Here is a 13,046-nt window from a genome sequence, read left to right as displayed (position 1 = left end):
GGATCCAGGCTTCCGGATCTTGGGATGGTGCTCTCACTGTTGTGTAGTGAGCATCAAGGACCGCCGGGTTCAATTTCAGCACCCACATGACAGCACACAACTATCTGTAACTCCAGTTCCAGGGTATCCAACACCCTTACATAGACAAGCAAGCAAGCAAAACACCAATGCACATAAAATTAAATAAATAATTTTTCTTAAGAGAAAGAAGATTCCTTGCCATTCAGAACTCAGCTGAGATGTTATGTCTGCACAGGCCAACTTAACCCAAACCCATGTAGATTTGTAATTTTGCATAGCATGTGACTGCTTGGTACTTTTCCTATATGAATACTCATTTGTCTCTCCTAAAATGTATGATCCGTAAGGATTTGATCCTACGTCTCCACTGCTGTATCTGAGCATGTAGGACAGTATAGGCTCATACTGGAGACTCCTATTCTTCCTACAAAAGTGCCTGTGTTTCTGTTGCCTTTGAAGAAGAATGGCCGTTGACTAGTAGGATGGTTGTGTACTCATTCTTCTGTCAGAAAGTCGGTAGCAGGTCTCCTTTGAATGTTGGAGGAGCGTGCTGTTGGGCCAGCCTGGAGGTGGATTTCTCCCCTTATTGGGAAATTGCTGTTTCTGTGTTAGGGGAAGTTGGCAGTCTGCCCTGGTCTTTAAAGCTAGGTTCTTCATGGAATACATCTAGATCTTTGAGAATTATTTGCAGGATTCTTCCTCCCAAAAAATACAGTGAGTCAATTATTTAAAATTTTGTTCTTTCTCTCTTTCACAAAATTTTATCATTCTTATATTTTTTTAAAAAAGAATTTCGTCGCTTTTAAGAATGTCAGTTTCTGGGGGCTGGAGAGATGGCTCAACAGTTAAGAGCACCGGCTACTCTTCCAGAGGACCTGGGTTCAATTCCCAGCAACCACATGGTGGCTCACAACCATCTATCATGGGATCTGATGCCCTCTTCTGGAATAAAGGCATACATGGAGATAGAGCACTCATACATTAAATGAATGAATGAATTAATAAATCTTATAAAAGAAAAAAGAATGACAGATTCAAGCTGAAGAAATGACGTGGTAGTTAAGAGTTCATACTGTTCTTTCAGAGCACCCGAATCAGTTCCCAGCACCCACTTTGGGCAGCTCATGCCCACCTGTTAACTCCAATTCCAGGACTCTGTGCTAGAGAGAGAGAGAGAGAGAGAGAGAGAGAGAGAATTTTTTAAAAACTAATGCCAGTTAAAATCACGGAGCTCTCACCTTCCCTGTTTTTTCCTTGCAGGCATGTTTGCTTTGGGGTGTGTGTGTGTGTGTGTGTGTGTGTGTGTGTGTGTGTGTGTGTGTGCGCGTGCGCGCGCATTTGTGCTCTCCTTCAGGGCTTCCTTTGTCTCTAGTTGGTTCTGTACACATGTTGCTTCTCCTCAGCTTCTCGACTGGACTCTCCCAGCGTTCTTTATTTCATCTGTAGCCTAGGCATTCCTGTATTCCCTCCTTTTATTTCCTTCAAAGTTCAAAACTCTGTTGTCTAAAAATTTCTTTCCAAGGGAATTCTTACGGCTTTTGCATCCCGTAGTTACTTTCTTTTCATGATACATTTTTGATCGTTTTTTCTTTCAGCATTGGCAGTAAAGCCAAAGTGGATAGTAGTGGTTCCCATGTTTTTATAGCAGACTTTGGGAATATTAACTCAAAAACACAGTGACATGTTAATGAATTTTCCTAGCATTAAGTTGAGATATTTTTAAAAATTCTGCAGACAGCATTATTTCAAAGTTGAATTCCTAACTGTATTTAGCCCCTGAGGAAATTGTACTGAAGCCATATAATACAAAAGCACTTCCTTGTATGGACTTAGCAGATGAACTGGTTTAGAATTGTGTTAGACATGAAAAGGTAATTACTTGCCAGTATGACCAGAAAGAGCCTATGTCTGGTAGACCATAAACAAAAGAGGTTTATTATTATTACTACTATTCAGTGAATGGAATGCCAGTTGTAGACGTAGTAATAATTTTCCTTCATAGTTAAAAGTAGTGCTTATGATAATTTAGAGTCTCAAATTTTGTTATAGCCTTACTGACTTGCCCTTGGCAATTTAATTTTATAATATTTCAGTCAAAATTTTACTGAAATAGATTGCATTGGGGCTCTTCCTAATATTCATAAAAATGCTAAAGTAAACCTTTAAGAATGCAGATAAACACAGAAAATTGTTTGTTAGCCTCAGAAATGATTTTGAAAGAAAGGGAAATCTGCTGTCTTTCTGTGGCCCTATGTTCTCTTTGTGTTTTTTTATACAGAAAGACTATTTCAGGAATGATTTGACTGTTTCTGTCTCGTTCTCAGAGTAGGTACTGTGTTACCCGAAGTAGTCACCACCTTGCACACAGTGGCATGAGATAGGATTTGGCTTACCTGTGCTCACCTCAGCTGAGGCTCAGAAGGTGGTGATGTGTGCCACCATGGCCTGTCTTATGTCTGGATGCTTACCTCAGCCTGCCGCCTGCTCAGCAGTCTGTAGCTGGTGGTGGCCAGCAGCCAGAGCAGGAACAAAAAACCCAGGAAAGCTTCCTCTTCCTTTCTTCTCTCCTCTTATCCTGTTAGAGTGAAACTCCCCGGTGTGTTTGTTGGCGATGGTGGTTTGTTTATTGTGACAGGGTCCTGTGTAGCCCAGGCTGCCATCAGACTTGCTGTGCAGCCAAGGCCTCCTACCTCTGTCTCCCAAGTGCTGGAATTAGAAGGGTGTGTTACTGCTCCTGGCTCTACAAGTGTTTACTTATTTGCTTAGACAGTTTCACCATGTAATGCTGCCTGGCCCGAATTCACTGTGTAGACCAGACTGAACTCCTGCCTCTGCCTTTTAGATGCTGGGGTTAAAGGTGTACACCACCACTGCCCGGCTGTTTTTTGTTTTTGTTTTTTGTTTGTTTGGTTGCTTGGTTGGTTGGTTTTTGGGGGGGCGGTGTTTTAATGCTGTTAGGAATATTCATGAAATGATCTAGTATTTTAAAATAAAAAGTTGAGAGTACTTCCTTAGTTTAGGGTTTTCTAAGTAAGTGGAAATGTGCTAATATCTTTCAATAGATGTTTAAAAGTTTTTTAATGCTACCAGGAAACCCTGTTTCCTGGAAGAATTAGAAGAGATTTTAGGGAGAAATGTCCAGACGTGTATAAAGATGTGCCTTGAATGAAACCATCAGCTGTTCTAGTTAAGTGGTACATTCTTGCTTTTTGAAACTATTTAAAAGCTTAATGACCTTTAAGAAAAAAGGGGAACTAAACAGTTTTATTTTTTTCTTTCTAAGGGGTGTGTGTGTGTGTGTGTGTGTGTGGGTATGTAGGTGTGTGTGTGTGTGTGTGTGTGTGTGTGTGTGTGTGTGTGTGTGTAACATGGAGGTGCCTACCCTCATTCTGTCCTTTATTCCCATGAGACAGGATCTCTCACTGAACCTGGAGCTAAGCTGGCAGCCAAAAAGCTCAGGTCATCCTCCTGTCTCTGCCTGCCCCCTGGCCCTGTGGTTGAAAGCATGTGCATGACCACATCTGCTTTTTATGTGGGTTCTGGGAGTGAGAGCTCAGGCCCTTACACTTGTGCAGCAGATGCTCGTCTTTGCTGAACAAGACCCATAGTTTCAGTCAGAAAGTTCTGTGTATGTCCTCTGTGTGCATTGTGTGCAGGCGTCCACAGATGAGCTACAGGGAGCTGTGAGTGCTGAGAACTGGAGCTCCAGTCCGAGGGAAGAGCAGCATGCCCTCCTAACTGCTGAGCCGTGTCTCAGCCTACAGTTTTCACCTTTAAAACGCTATAATGTAAAATATTTGTAGCCCTCTCTTCACTGTTTGGATGCTTCAGTTCTGAACTGGGGAGATGTTAATAGTAATAATAATAAATTTCAGGGCACAAATGAACATCAGAATTTTGTTTTAGGGGCAGGGGAGATGGCTTGGCATTATGACCATTTTCTATGCAAGCAACAGAGCTCAGCAGTTAAGCGTCCTTTCTGCCTGTTCTGGTTGGTTGTATGTCAGCTTGGCACGAGCTAAGGTCATCTAAGAGAGAACCTCAGTGGAGAAAATGCCTCCCTAGGATTCGCCTGTAGGCAAGCCTGTGGGACAATTTATTAATTGATGATTGATATGGAAGGGCCCAGCCCACTGTGGGCAGTAACATCCATGGATAGGAGGTTCTAGGGTGTGTAAGAGAGCCAGCTGAGCAGGCCACAGGGAGCAAGACAATAAGCAGCACTCCTCCATGGTCTCTGCTTCAGTTCCTGCCTCCAGGTTCCTATACCGGCTTCCCTCAGTAATGGACTGCGACCCGAGAGTTCTCAGATGAGATGAACTCTTCTTCCCAACGTTGCTTTTGGTCATGGTTTTTATCACAGAAATAGAAACTAACTGAGACTGCTCTTCCAGAGGACTCAAGTTTAGTTCCCAACATCCCTATCAGGTGGCTCACAACTCCTTGTAACTACAAGGGACCTAACACCTTCATCTAGCTTCCTCGAGTACCTGCACATGTGCATACACACATATACACAGTAAATCTTTTTTAAAAAAATTGTTCAATTTAGCCAGGTGGTAGTAGAGCATGCCTTTAATCCCAGCACTCTGGAGGCAGAGGCAGGCGAGAGTCACCTAGTTCAAGGCCAGCGTGGTTTACAGAGCAAGTTCTAGGACAAATCTTTATTTATTTATTTATTTTTAATTTCTAGCACCCATATAGAAAGCCTGCAGTCCAAACCTGTAACCCCAGCACTGTGAGGATGGATACAGACGATTCCTTCAGGCTTGCCGTCTTGCTGTCTAGCCTAAGTCCAAGTTCAGATTCAAAGAAATACGTTGAGTAGTGATAGAGTGGAGCATTGAACGTCCTCCCCGGCCCCCACCTCTGCACAGGCACATGTTCTCACATGTGTACATATGCATGTACCCCACACACAAAAGTTCTGCTTTATTGTTAAGTAATAGAAAATGAATAAAGGCTAAGTAGAAAACTTTGTGCCAATTAAAGTGTAGGTAATCCTATGTATTGTATTCCTAAGGCACTCTGTTTCCCAATTTGTCTTGGAACACAATATTAAAATTATTTTCATTTTAAAAAAAAATCCATGACCTTCAATGCCAGGTTCTAAATTGGCCTCCAATGTCAGGTTCTACATTAGTAAATTTGAAACTTACAGAGATTTTCTAGGTTAAGAAAATTGAAGCAGAAAGATTGTAAGTTTAAGGCTTGCAGGTTACAGTGAGTTCAAGCCTAGCATGGTCAACTTAGCTAGACCCTGTCTTAAAATATTTTCTAAAACAGGGGAGGGGCTGGAGATGTAGCTCAGTAGTAGAGCATTTACCCAGAATGCAAGAGGCCCTAGTTTCAAGCCCCAATACTGTTTTTTGTTTTGTTTTGTTTTTTTAGTGTTTTTAAGGTACTTTATCAATAAACATTCCACACTCACTTGGCTCAGTGGGAAAAAAACCTCATGTTTCTTGATTACCACCTGAATCAACCAAACCTACATGATCCCCAGTGTCACTGGTTTTCATTGCTGTTTGAAGCTTAGCAAATACAATATTTATATCCCTGATTTTATTGCATTTCTAAAAACAGTTCATTTTTTTAAACTGGGTGTGCATGGGTGTGCACGCAGTGTGTGTGAAGTATTCACGTGTGTGTGTGTGTGTGTGTGTGTGTGTGTGTGTGTAGTAGGTGAGCATGGATGTGTGTACACCTGCATGAAGAAGCCAGAGGTCAACCTCAGATGTTGTTCCTCAGCATCCGTTTACCTTATTTTCTGAGACAGGGTCCATCATTGGAACCTGGGGCTCTTTGTTAGCTAATTTGGCTGGTCAGCAGTCCCAGGGATCATCCTGAGTCTGCTTTCCTAGTAGTGGGATCACGGACCCACACCTCCGGCCCGGCATCTCCGGCCCGGCATTTTACATAGATACTGGGGCTTGGACTCAGCAAGTACTTTACCAGACTGAGCTGTCTTCCCAGCCCTGAATTCCCCCCTTTAAGGCCGCATCATTTCCGTGTGTGTGTGTGTGTGTGTGTGTGTGTGTGTGTGTGTGTGTGTGTGTCTGTCTGTCTGTCTGTCTGTCTGTCTGTCTGTGTTCCCACTTACCTCACAGTGAAGGTTTCGTCCACCTCTTGGCTACTTTGGATACCATTCTTTGACCATGGGCATGCGATGGGCATGCGTGTATCTCCTTGAGACTCCAGACGTGCTCTTCGGGTGTATACTCAGTTGCTTACTAGATAAATAACTAGATCATATAATCGTGCTGTTTTTATTTTACATTTCTTAGGCGCTGCTGTACTGGTTTTTTGTAGTAGCTGCTTCATTTTATGATCTCAGCAGTGGGCATAAGGTTCCATCATCTCTACATCCCTACTGTTACTTAAAAAAAAAAAAAAGGCTCATCCTTATGGACTTAGGTGATACTTCTTTGTGGTTTTCAGTTGTATTTTCTCTGATTTTCAAATGGTTAATATTTGTTGTCCTTGGATAGATGTTAACATCTGTTACCTATTGTTTGATGAAGTTAATTTAATTTGTAGTTGTTGAGTTATAGGAGCTCTTTATATACTATGGATATTAACCCCTTATCAGATACATTGTTTTCACATATCATTTTTCCATTCTACAGGCTGCTTCTTAGTCTGTTGATTGTGTCCTTTGATGAATGTGAATTTTTTTTTTTTTTTTTTTGGTTTTTCGAGACAGGGTTTCTCTGTGTAGCTTTGCGCCTTTCCTGGAGCTCACTTGGTAGCCCAGGCTGGCCTCGAACTCACAGAGATCCGCCTGGCTCTGCCTCCCGAGTGCTGGGATTAAAGGCGTGCGCCACCAACGCCCGGCGAATGTGAATTTTTAAAGTTTCATGTATTTTTGTCCTTTTTTTTCCACTTTGATTAATTATGCTTTTGGAGTCATACCTAGTAAATCTTTTACTAGGATTTCTTCTAGGAGTTTGAGTAATGTTTAGGTCTTTAATTCAATTTGAGTTCCTTGTTGCTTTCCAGTTTGGGAGTTTTTAAAGTGATTTTTAATGACAAGAACAGTGCTTATTTTATCATTGGCTGAAAGTAGTCTTGCTAGGCTATGGCATATGAGTCCCATTCATGTATATAGTGGAGGGAGCCTCATAATTACATACGTAAAGAAATGGAAGAAAACATCAAAATGCTAATTATCAATGTTTATCTAGTTGGTAAATTTATGAGTAATCTTAATTTTATTACTACTTCTCTATAGTGACAAAATATTTGCATTAATGTTGCTACAATAATATAGACTAAAACATAAAAAGATTTTTATTATTTAAAAAGTGGTAGTTCCAGCTGGGCGGCGGTGGTGCACGCTTTTAATCCCAGCACTCAGGAGGCAGAGCCAGGCAGATCTCTGTGAGTTCAAGGCCAGCCTGGTCTACAGAGCGAGATCCAGAGGAAAAAAAGTGGTAGTTCCATTATGAAGCCTCTATAGGATGGACATGTTTTAGTAGCTTTCTGCGTAATTCAGAAGCATCGTGTTAATAATTTTAACCTGTAAGCAACAAAGTAGAAACATACATAGTAGATCTTAAAAGCATAGATCAGATAATATTTGATGAAATAATAGATGGAAAGTCTTGCTTTCAGAAATAAATATCTTACGGAAGTAATGAAATGTTAGCTTATTCCAGGGGACTCAAGCCAGTCTTGGCTTTCAGTCATGTAGTTATTCCAGTGAGGGCTGGTCTAGTGTCTGTCATGTAGTGTGCGGAGCTTCCATCCCTCTTTGGTGTGGGATGGTCTCCCTTCTTGGCTGATGTGTGAAACGTGATTAATTAGTCTTATCAATAAAAACAGGAGTCGAAAGATCAGAGAAGCAAAGGAGCAGCCACTACTGACTTCTTACCTCTCCCTAGCCTCAGATAGAATGGGGGCCGAGATCCTGTCTCCACCCACCTATATTCTGTCTCCACCTCCTGCTTGTGCTGGGATTAAAGGTGTGAACCATTACCTGGGCTCTAAGGTTAACTAGTGGCTAGCTCTGCCCTCTAATCTCCAGGCAATCTTTGTCAGAACACAAACAAAATATCACACAATAGTTGTGAGTCACTTTTCCTGGGGTTCTCAGGCTACATTCTCCATCCCCAGGACTGAAAGGCCGGAATGACAATCACATGGCCTCCGAGGCTCCCAGCGTTCTCTGGTCCGCTTTGGTGCAGCCAGCAGCTGCCCATATCAGAGTCAGAGAACACAGCAGAGGCTTCTCTGGGGGAGCTCTCTGTTCCCCTGTCAGGACTTACTCAGCCATGTGGTTTTCAGAGTACATCGAAAAGAACTGTAGCCAGAGTAACTCAGAGCTTTGGTTGTAGATTCCAAAATTCTATATTCGATATTCCAGAGTATCTATATATCCAGATTCTATGTAGAGCAGAGTTATTGATTCTGCTAATAACTGAAAATAGACTCATTTTTCGTGTTTCAACTTGTAAAGACACCAAAGTGGTCTCCTGCCAGGTTGTAGATGAGTCCTGCCCGGTCCTGTTGTCTACCCAGGTACCATCAGCAGCCAGATGACTTGGCACAGACCGTAGCTCCTGCTGAAGGGAGGAACATCATCTTAGAGGGGGGGGGGTGACTAGTAGAGGGGTAGTGGAGTCATTTAAAGTGTGTTTAACATAAACAAAATAGTCCGGGAGTGAAGCTGACTATAAGAGAGACTGGAATCAGCCGGGCGGTGGTGGCGCACGCCTTTAATCCCAGCACTCGGGAGGCAGAGCCAGGCGGATCTCTGTGAGTTCGAGGCCAGCCTGGTCTCCAACGCAAGATCCAGGAAAGGCACAAAGCTACAAAGAGAAACCCTGTCTCGGAAAAAAAAAACAAAAAAACAGAGACTGGAATCATAGTAAATGTCAAATCGAAGGCACTTGAAGATACTACGTGGGAAGGAGGAGGCGCTGAAACCAGAGGTAATGAGTCCTGTGGTTCTCAGCTAACGAGTCGCATCCTTAAAATGGCCTGGATAGGATGAAACTCACCTTGAGAACACAACCTAAAGTCCACTCTGCAGGAGTAGAAGTAGCCTGCATCCTGCATGCCCAGTGTGCAAACCACAGCCTTTCCTGTGAACTAGCAATGAGCATGCAGAGAAAGAAATCAGGGAAAACCAAACTAAGAATAAGTCTAACCAATTAGGTGAAAGATCTAGACAAAAAAACCCTGAACCAGATCCAGGAGAGGCTTCAGCACACTTGCCGCCAAGCCTGATGGCCTGAGTTTAGAACCTGGAGCCTACATGGTGCAAGAAGAGAGCTGACCCCAGTTGTCTTCTCAACTCCACATGTGTGCAAATGTACACACACACACACACACACACACACACCCTCAAATGTAATTTTAAAAATACAAACACTGATTACATTAGGCAAAATTAAGCCAAACCCAGGAAAATCAACATCACATGTATTCTGTCATATGTAAAATGTAGATTTAAAAGTGTGTGTGTGTGTGTGTGTGCGCGCGCGCGCACGCGCGTGTGCGTGTGCATGTGTGTGTGTGTGTGTGTGTGTGTGTGTGTGTGTGTGTGTGTGTGTTATGAAAACAAAGGGGTATTATTTGGGAAGAGGAAGGACCGGTGGGAATGTGGTGGGAGAACAAGAGATGGGAATGTAGGAACAGACATGAACAAAGTGCAATGATAGACACAGGAAATTGTCATAAGGAACCCATTGTTGTGGCCAGTTTTAGAGAGAGAAAGAAAATAAAGGTGCAGGCTCGGGGAACAGATAAGAAGCAAGAACCAGCTGATGGCTGTCCACGAGAAACTCACCTCACCGGGAAAGGTGCGCGTGAACTGAAAGTCTAGTGCTGATGTGCCAGGCAGTTGGACTCTGAAAGCAAACACGAGTGGTTGTTCTCGTGTTTGACAAAACCAATTAAAATGAGTCAAGAGATAGAGAAGCTCATTTTATATTAACAAATGGAGCGGTCCAGCTAGAAGATATGATTATAAATAGATATGTACTGAATGTTGGACCCAACTGCATACAACAGACACTGTTGTGCATATAGGGACTTTCAGTTCAGACACAATAGTAGGGAGTGACTTTGGGGCTGGGAGGACGGCTCAGTGGGTAAATTGCTTATCATCCAAGAGTTGGCACCTGAGTTTGAAACCCTAGCATCCACGTAAAAAAAGCTGTTGCTGGTGGGGTGCCTGTAGCCCCAGTGCTGGGAGAAGGAGACAGGAGCATCCCTGGGACTCACAGACAAGCTAATCGTGCTCAGTCAGCAAGCTTCAGATTTACTGAGAGACCCTGCTTAAGAAGGAAATGGGGAAGTGGTAGAGGAAGACACCCATCATTGACCGCTCAACTGTCCAGGTGTGTCCACAAATTCTCACCATCCCCTTCCTCTTCTTTGCTCAAATAAAAGTAGTGGGTGACTTCATTACCCCACTTTCGTTAATGTGCAGATCACCCACAAAGAGTGAACAAAGAGATAGGATATAGTTCAGTGGTGGGGGCATCCTAGCATTCATGAGGTATATAATGTAGATTATGTGCATAGGAAAACTTAAATTGTACCACAGATCAAGTGGGCATGACCGTAACTACAGACTATTCCAACCACTGCAAAATACAGTCTTCTCATACTTCTTCACATTTGGAGTAGCATAGTGACCAACTTACTTTCTTTTTCAGGTGATGATTTTTCTTTGATTCAACAAGAAATATTTATGGTTAAAGAATGTAAACATTGCAACATCGTGGCCTACTTTGGGAGCTATCTCAGGTAAAATCCAGACGCACCATCTCTCGATCTAGTTTTCCTGTTCTCTTCCTTACCCCCTCCCTCCGTCTGTGCCAGCGCCCTCACGTGTGTGCGTCTTGAAAACGGTGTCCAGAATTCTAAGTCCTGTAGGGTTTCCCTCCATCTCCCTGCTGGGTTAACATGCGCACCCCCGTTTCTGTGGCCATGCCTTGTCTGGCGGCCTTAATGGGTCGTTACGAATGACGGTAACAGAACGCCTTTTTCAGACGGAAACCGAACGGACAGTGATGTGCTCTCATGTGTGCTGAGGAAGGACTGCTTGGCAGCCTCCTGTCAATTTCTGCAGAGCGCCCAGTGTGCTGCTAAGAGTGAGAGCTGTAGAGAACTTACGTCAGTAGTTGAGGATTACAGGCCGCTATAATTTTCTTTCTCTCTCATTGTAGTAGGGAAAAACTGTGGATTTGCATGGAATACTGTGGTGGCGGATCACTTCAAGATATTTATCATGGTACTGTTAATACAATTTTACATCTTAAACTCTACTGTGGCTCTTATGATTGTTGTTGGGCATTTCTAGCTAACAAGGGAAATGATTTGGGTAGATTTATTCTCTGGCATTATTCTTCCTGTCCCCAGACACATATTTAAAAACTAAGGATCTTATTGTTGCCCTTGATTATTCAGCTAATTTTGCTTGGGGCAGAACTAAGAGAACCATAAATGCTTGTAGAGTGTCAATTTTACTTTTTACCTGGGCGTGGCGTGTGTTCTTGTTACCCCAGATAGATGCATGTAGGGCACAGTGAGAAGGGTCCAGAGTTTAAGGCCAATCTGGACTAAGCATTGAAACTGCTAACAATTAAATCCTATTTAGAGTTAGTTTTAGTTAGTTCTCGTTTGTTTGTTTTGTTTTTGAGATAGGGTTTCTGTGTAGTTTTGGTGCCTGTCCTGGATCTCGCTCTGTAGACCAGGCTGGCCTTGAACTCACAGAGATCTGCCTAGTGCCTAGCTCTGCCTCCCAAGTGCTGGGATTAAAGGCGTGCACCACCGCTGCCCGGCTTTAGTTAGTTCTTTTTTTTTTTCTTTAACAAATTTTTTATTCATTTTACATACCAACCACAGATCCCCCAGCGTGAGTTTCTAAGAAAGCAGCAAGGCAACTGCAGAGGGACTTCCCGAGCGAGCTGCTTTACAGGACAGTCGTAGGAAGGAGTCAGCCAGACAGAGCTACAGGGTGGGAGTCAGCACTCTGACATCTGTACTAACGTGTGTGAGTTTTGAAAAGACTAGTCAGTCAGTTTCTCGGTTGAACGTGACTTTCTTCATAACTTGTTTTAGAAGTCATTTTTGTGTCGACTGTTTAAGGTGTGTGCTGGACAGGTTCTTGAACTGCTACAATTTGTGAAACTGAGAATAAATGTTTATGAAATATTTTTCTTTTCTTCGTTTAATATGGGATAGTGAAAGACCCATTGCAAATATATATAATTTATTAAGAATTATGTGACATACTTAAAAATTTCTATTGAAAGCCATCAAAGTTTGTTCATGCAGCTTCTGAAATAGCCACAATGGATGTAAAAACAGATTATTCCAGTGTTGCAGCCTATAAAGATCAATAAGGTTTTATAATATCAGGTGAGCAGTGAAGTAAACTAACTGCATTTAACAGTATAGAACATAGCTTTGTGTAGACCGACCTGAATAGGTCTCCTCAAAAATTGTGTAGCACAGGTGATCATGCTTAGGTTTTTGAATTTTTCTTTTTTTTTTTTTTTGTTTTTGTTTTTGTTTTTCGAGACAGGGTTTCTCTGTGTAGCTTTGCACCTTTCTTGGAACTCACTCTGTAGCCCAGGCTGGCCTCGAACTCAGAGATCCACCTGGCTCTGCCTCCCAAGTGCTGGGATTAAAGGCGTGCACCACCACCGCCCGGTGAATTTTTATTTTTACAAATATACACAAATGTAAATGTATAGCAAAATGGGAGGACTGATATACCAAAATCTCAAGTCACTGCCTCTAAGGGAGGAAAAGTGGAGCCCAGAAGAAAGTTCTTAATTCCGATAAATATGTATTATTGTGTCATTCATTTATAAATTTTAAAATTGCCAATTTTGTCACAACAAATAACCATAGCAAATAACAAGTCTTGGCTACTCTTCTTTATTTTTTTCCAAAAGTTTACTGCATAAATACTACAAGCACACAAAGTCCTGCGGTTTAGACTATCTATTGAGAGTTTTAATAAGGGCCTGTTTGATGGTACACACCGAAATTCCAGCACTTAG

The 13,046-nt window shown here is 42.4% G+C and overlaps 1 protein-coding gene across 3 annotated transcripts in view; it reads left to right on the top strand.

The window, feature by feature from the left end:
- Map4k5 (mitogen-activated protein kinase kinase kinase kinase 5) overlaps window positions 1–13,046 on the top strand; it is a 97,160-nt gene that overhangs the window by 23,629 nt on the left and 60,485 nt on the right. For all 3 annotated transcript variants that reach the window (XM_028858632.1, XM_037210589.1, XM_037210588.1), the window contains exons 3-4: window positions 10,689–10,779; window positions 11,202–11,266. In XM_028858632.1, the coding sequence (XP_028714465.1) occupies window positions 10,689–10,779; window positions 11,202–11,266 (156 nt within the window). The remainder of the gene's footprint in view (window positions 1–10,688; window positions 10,780–11,201; window positions 11,267–13,046) is intronic.

The sequence above is a fragment of the Peromyscus leucopus genome, chromosome 14, assembly GCF_004664715.2.
Source record: "Peromyscus leucopus breed LL Stock chromosome 14, UCI_PerLeu_2.1, whole genome shotgun sequence".
NCBI lineage: Eukaryota > Metazoa > Chordata > Mammalia > Rodentia > Cricetidae > Peromyscus > Peromyscus leucopus.
The sequence above is the reverse complement of the archived record's forward strand: the minus strand, read 5'-3'. Positions and strand labels throughout refer to the sequence as shown.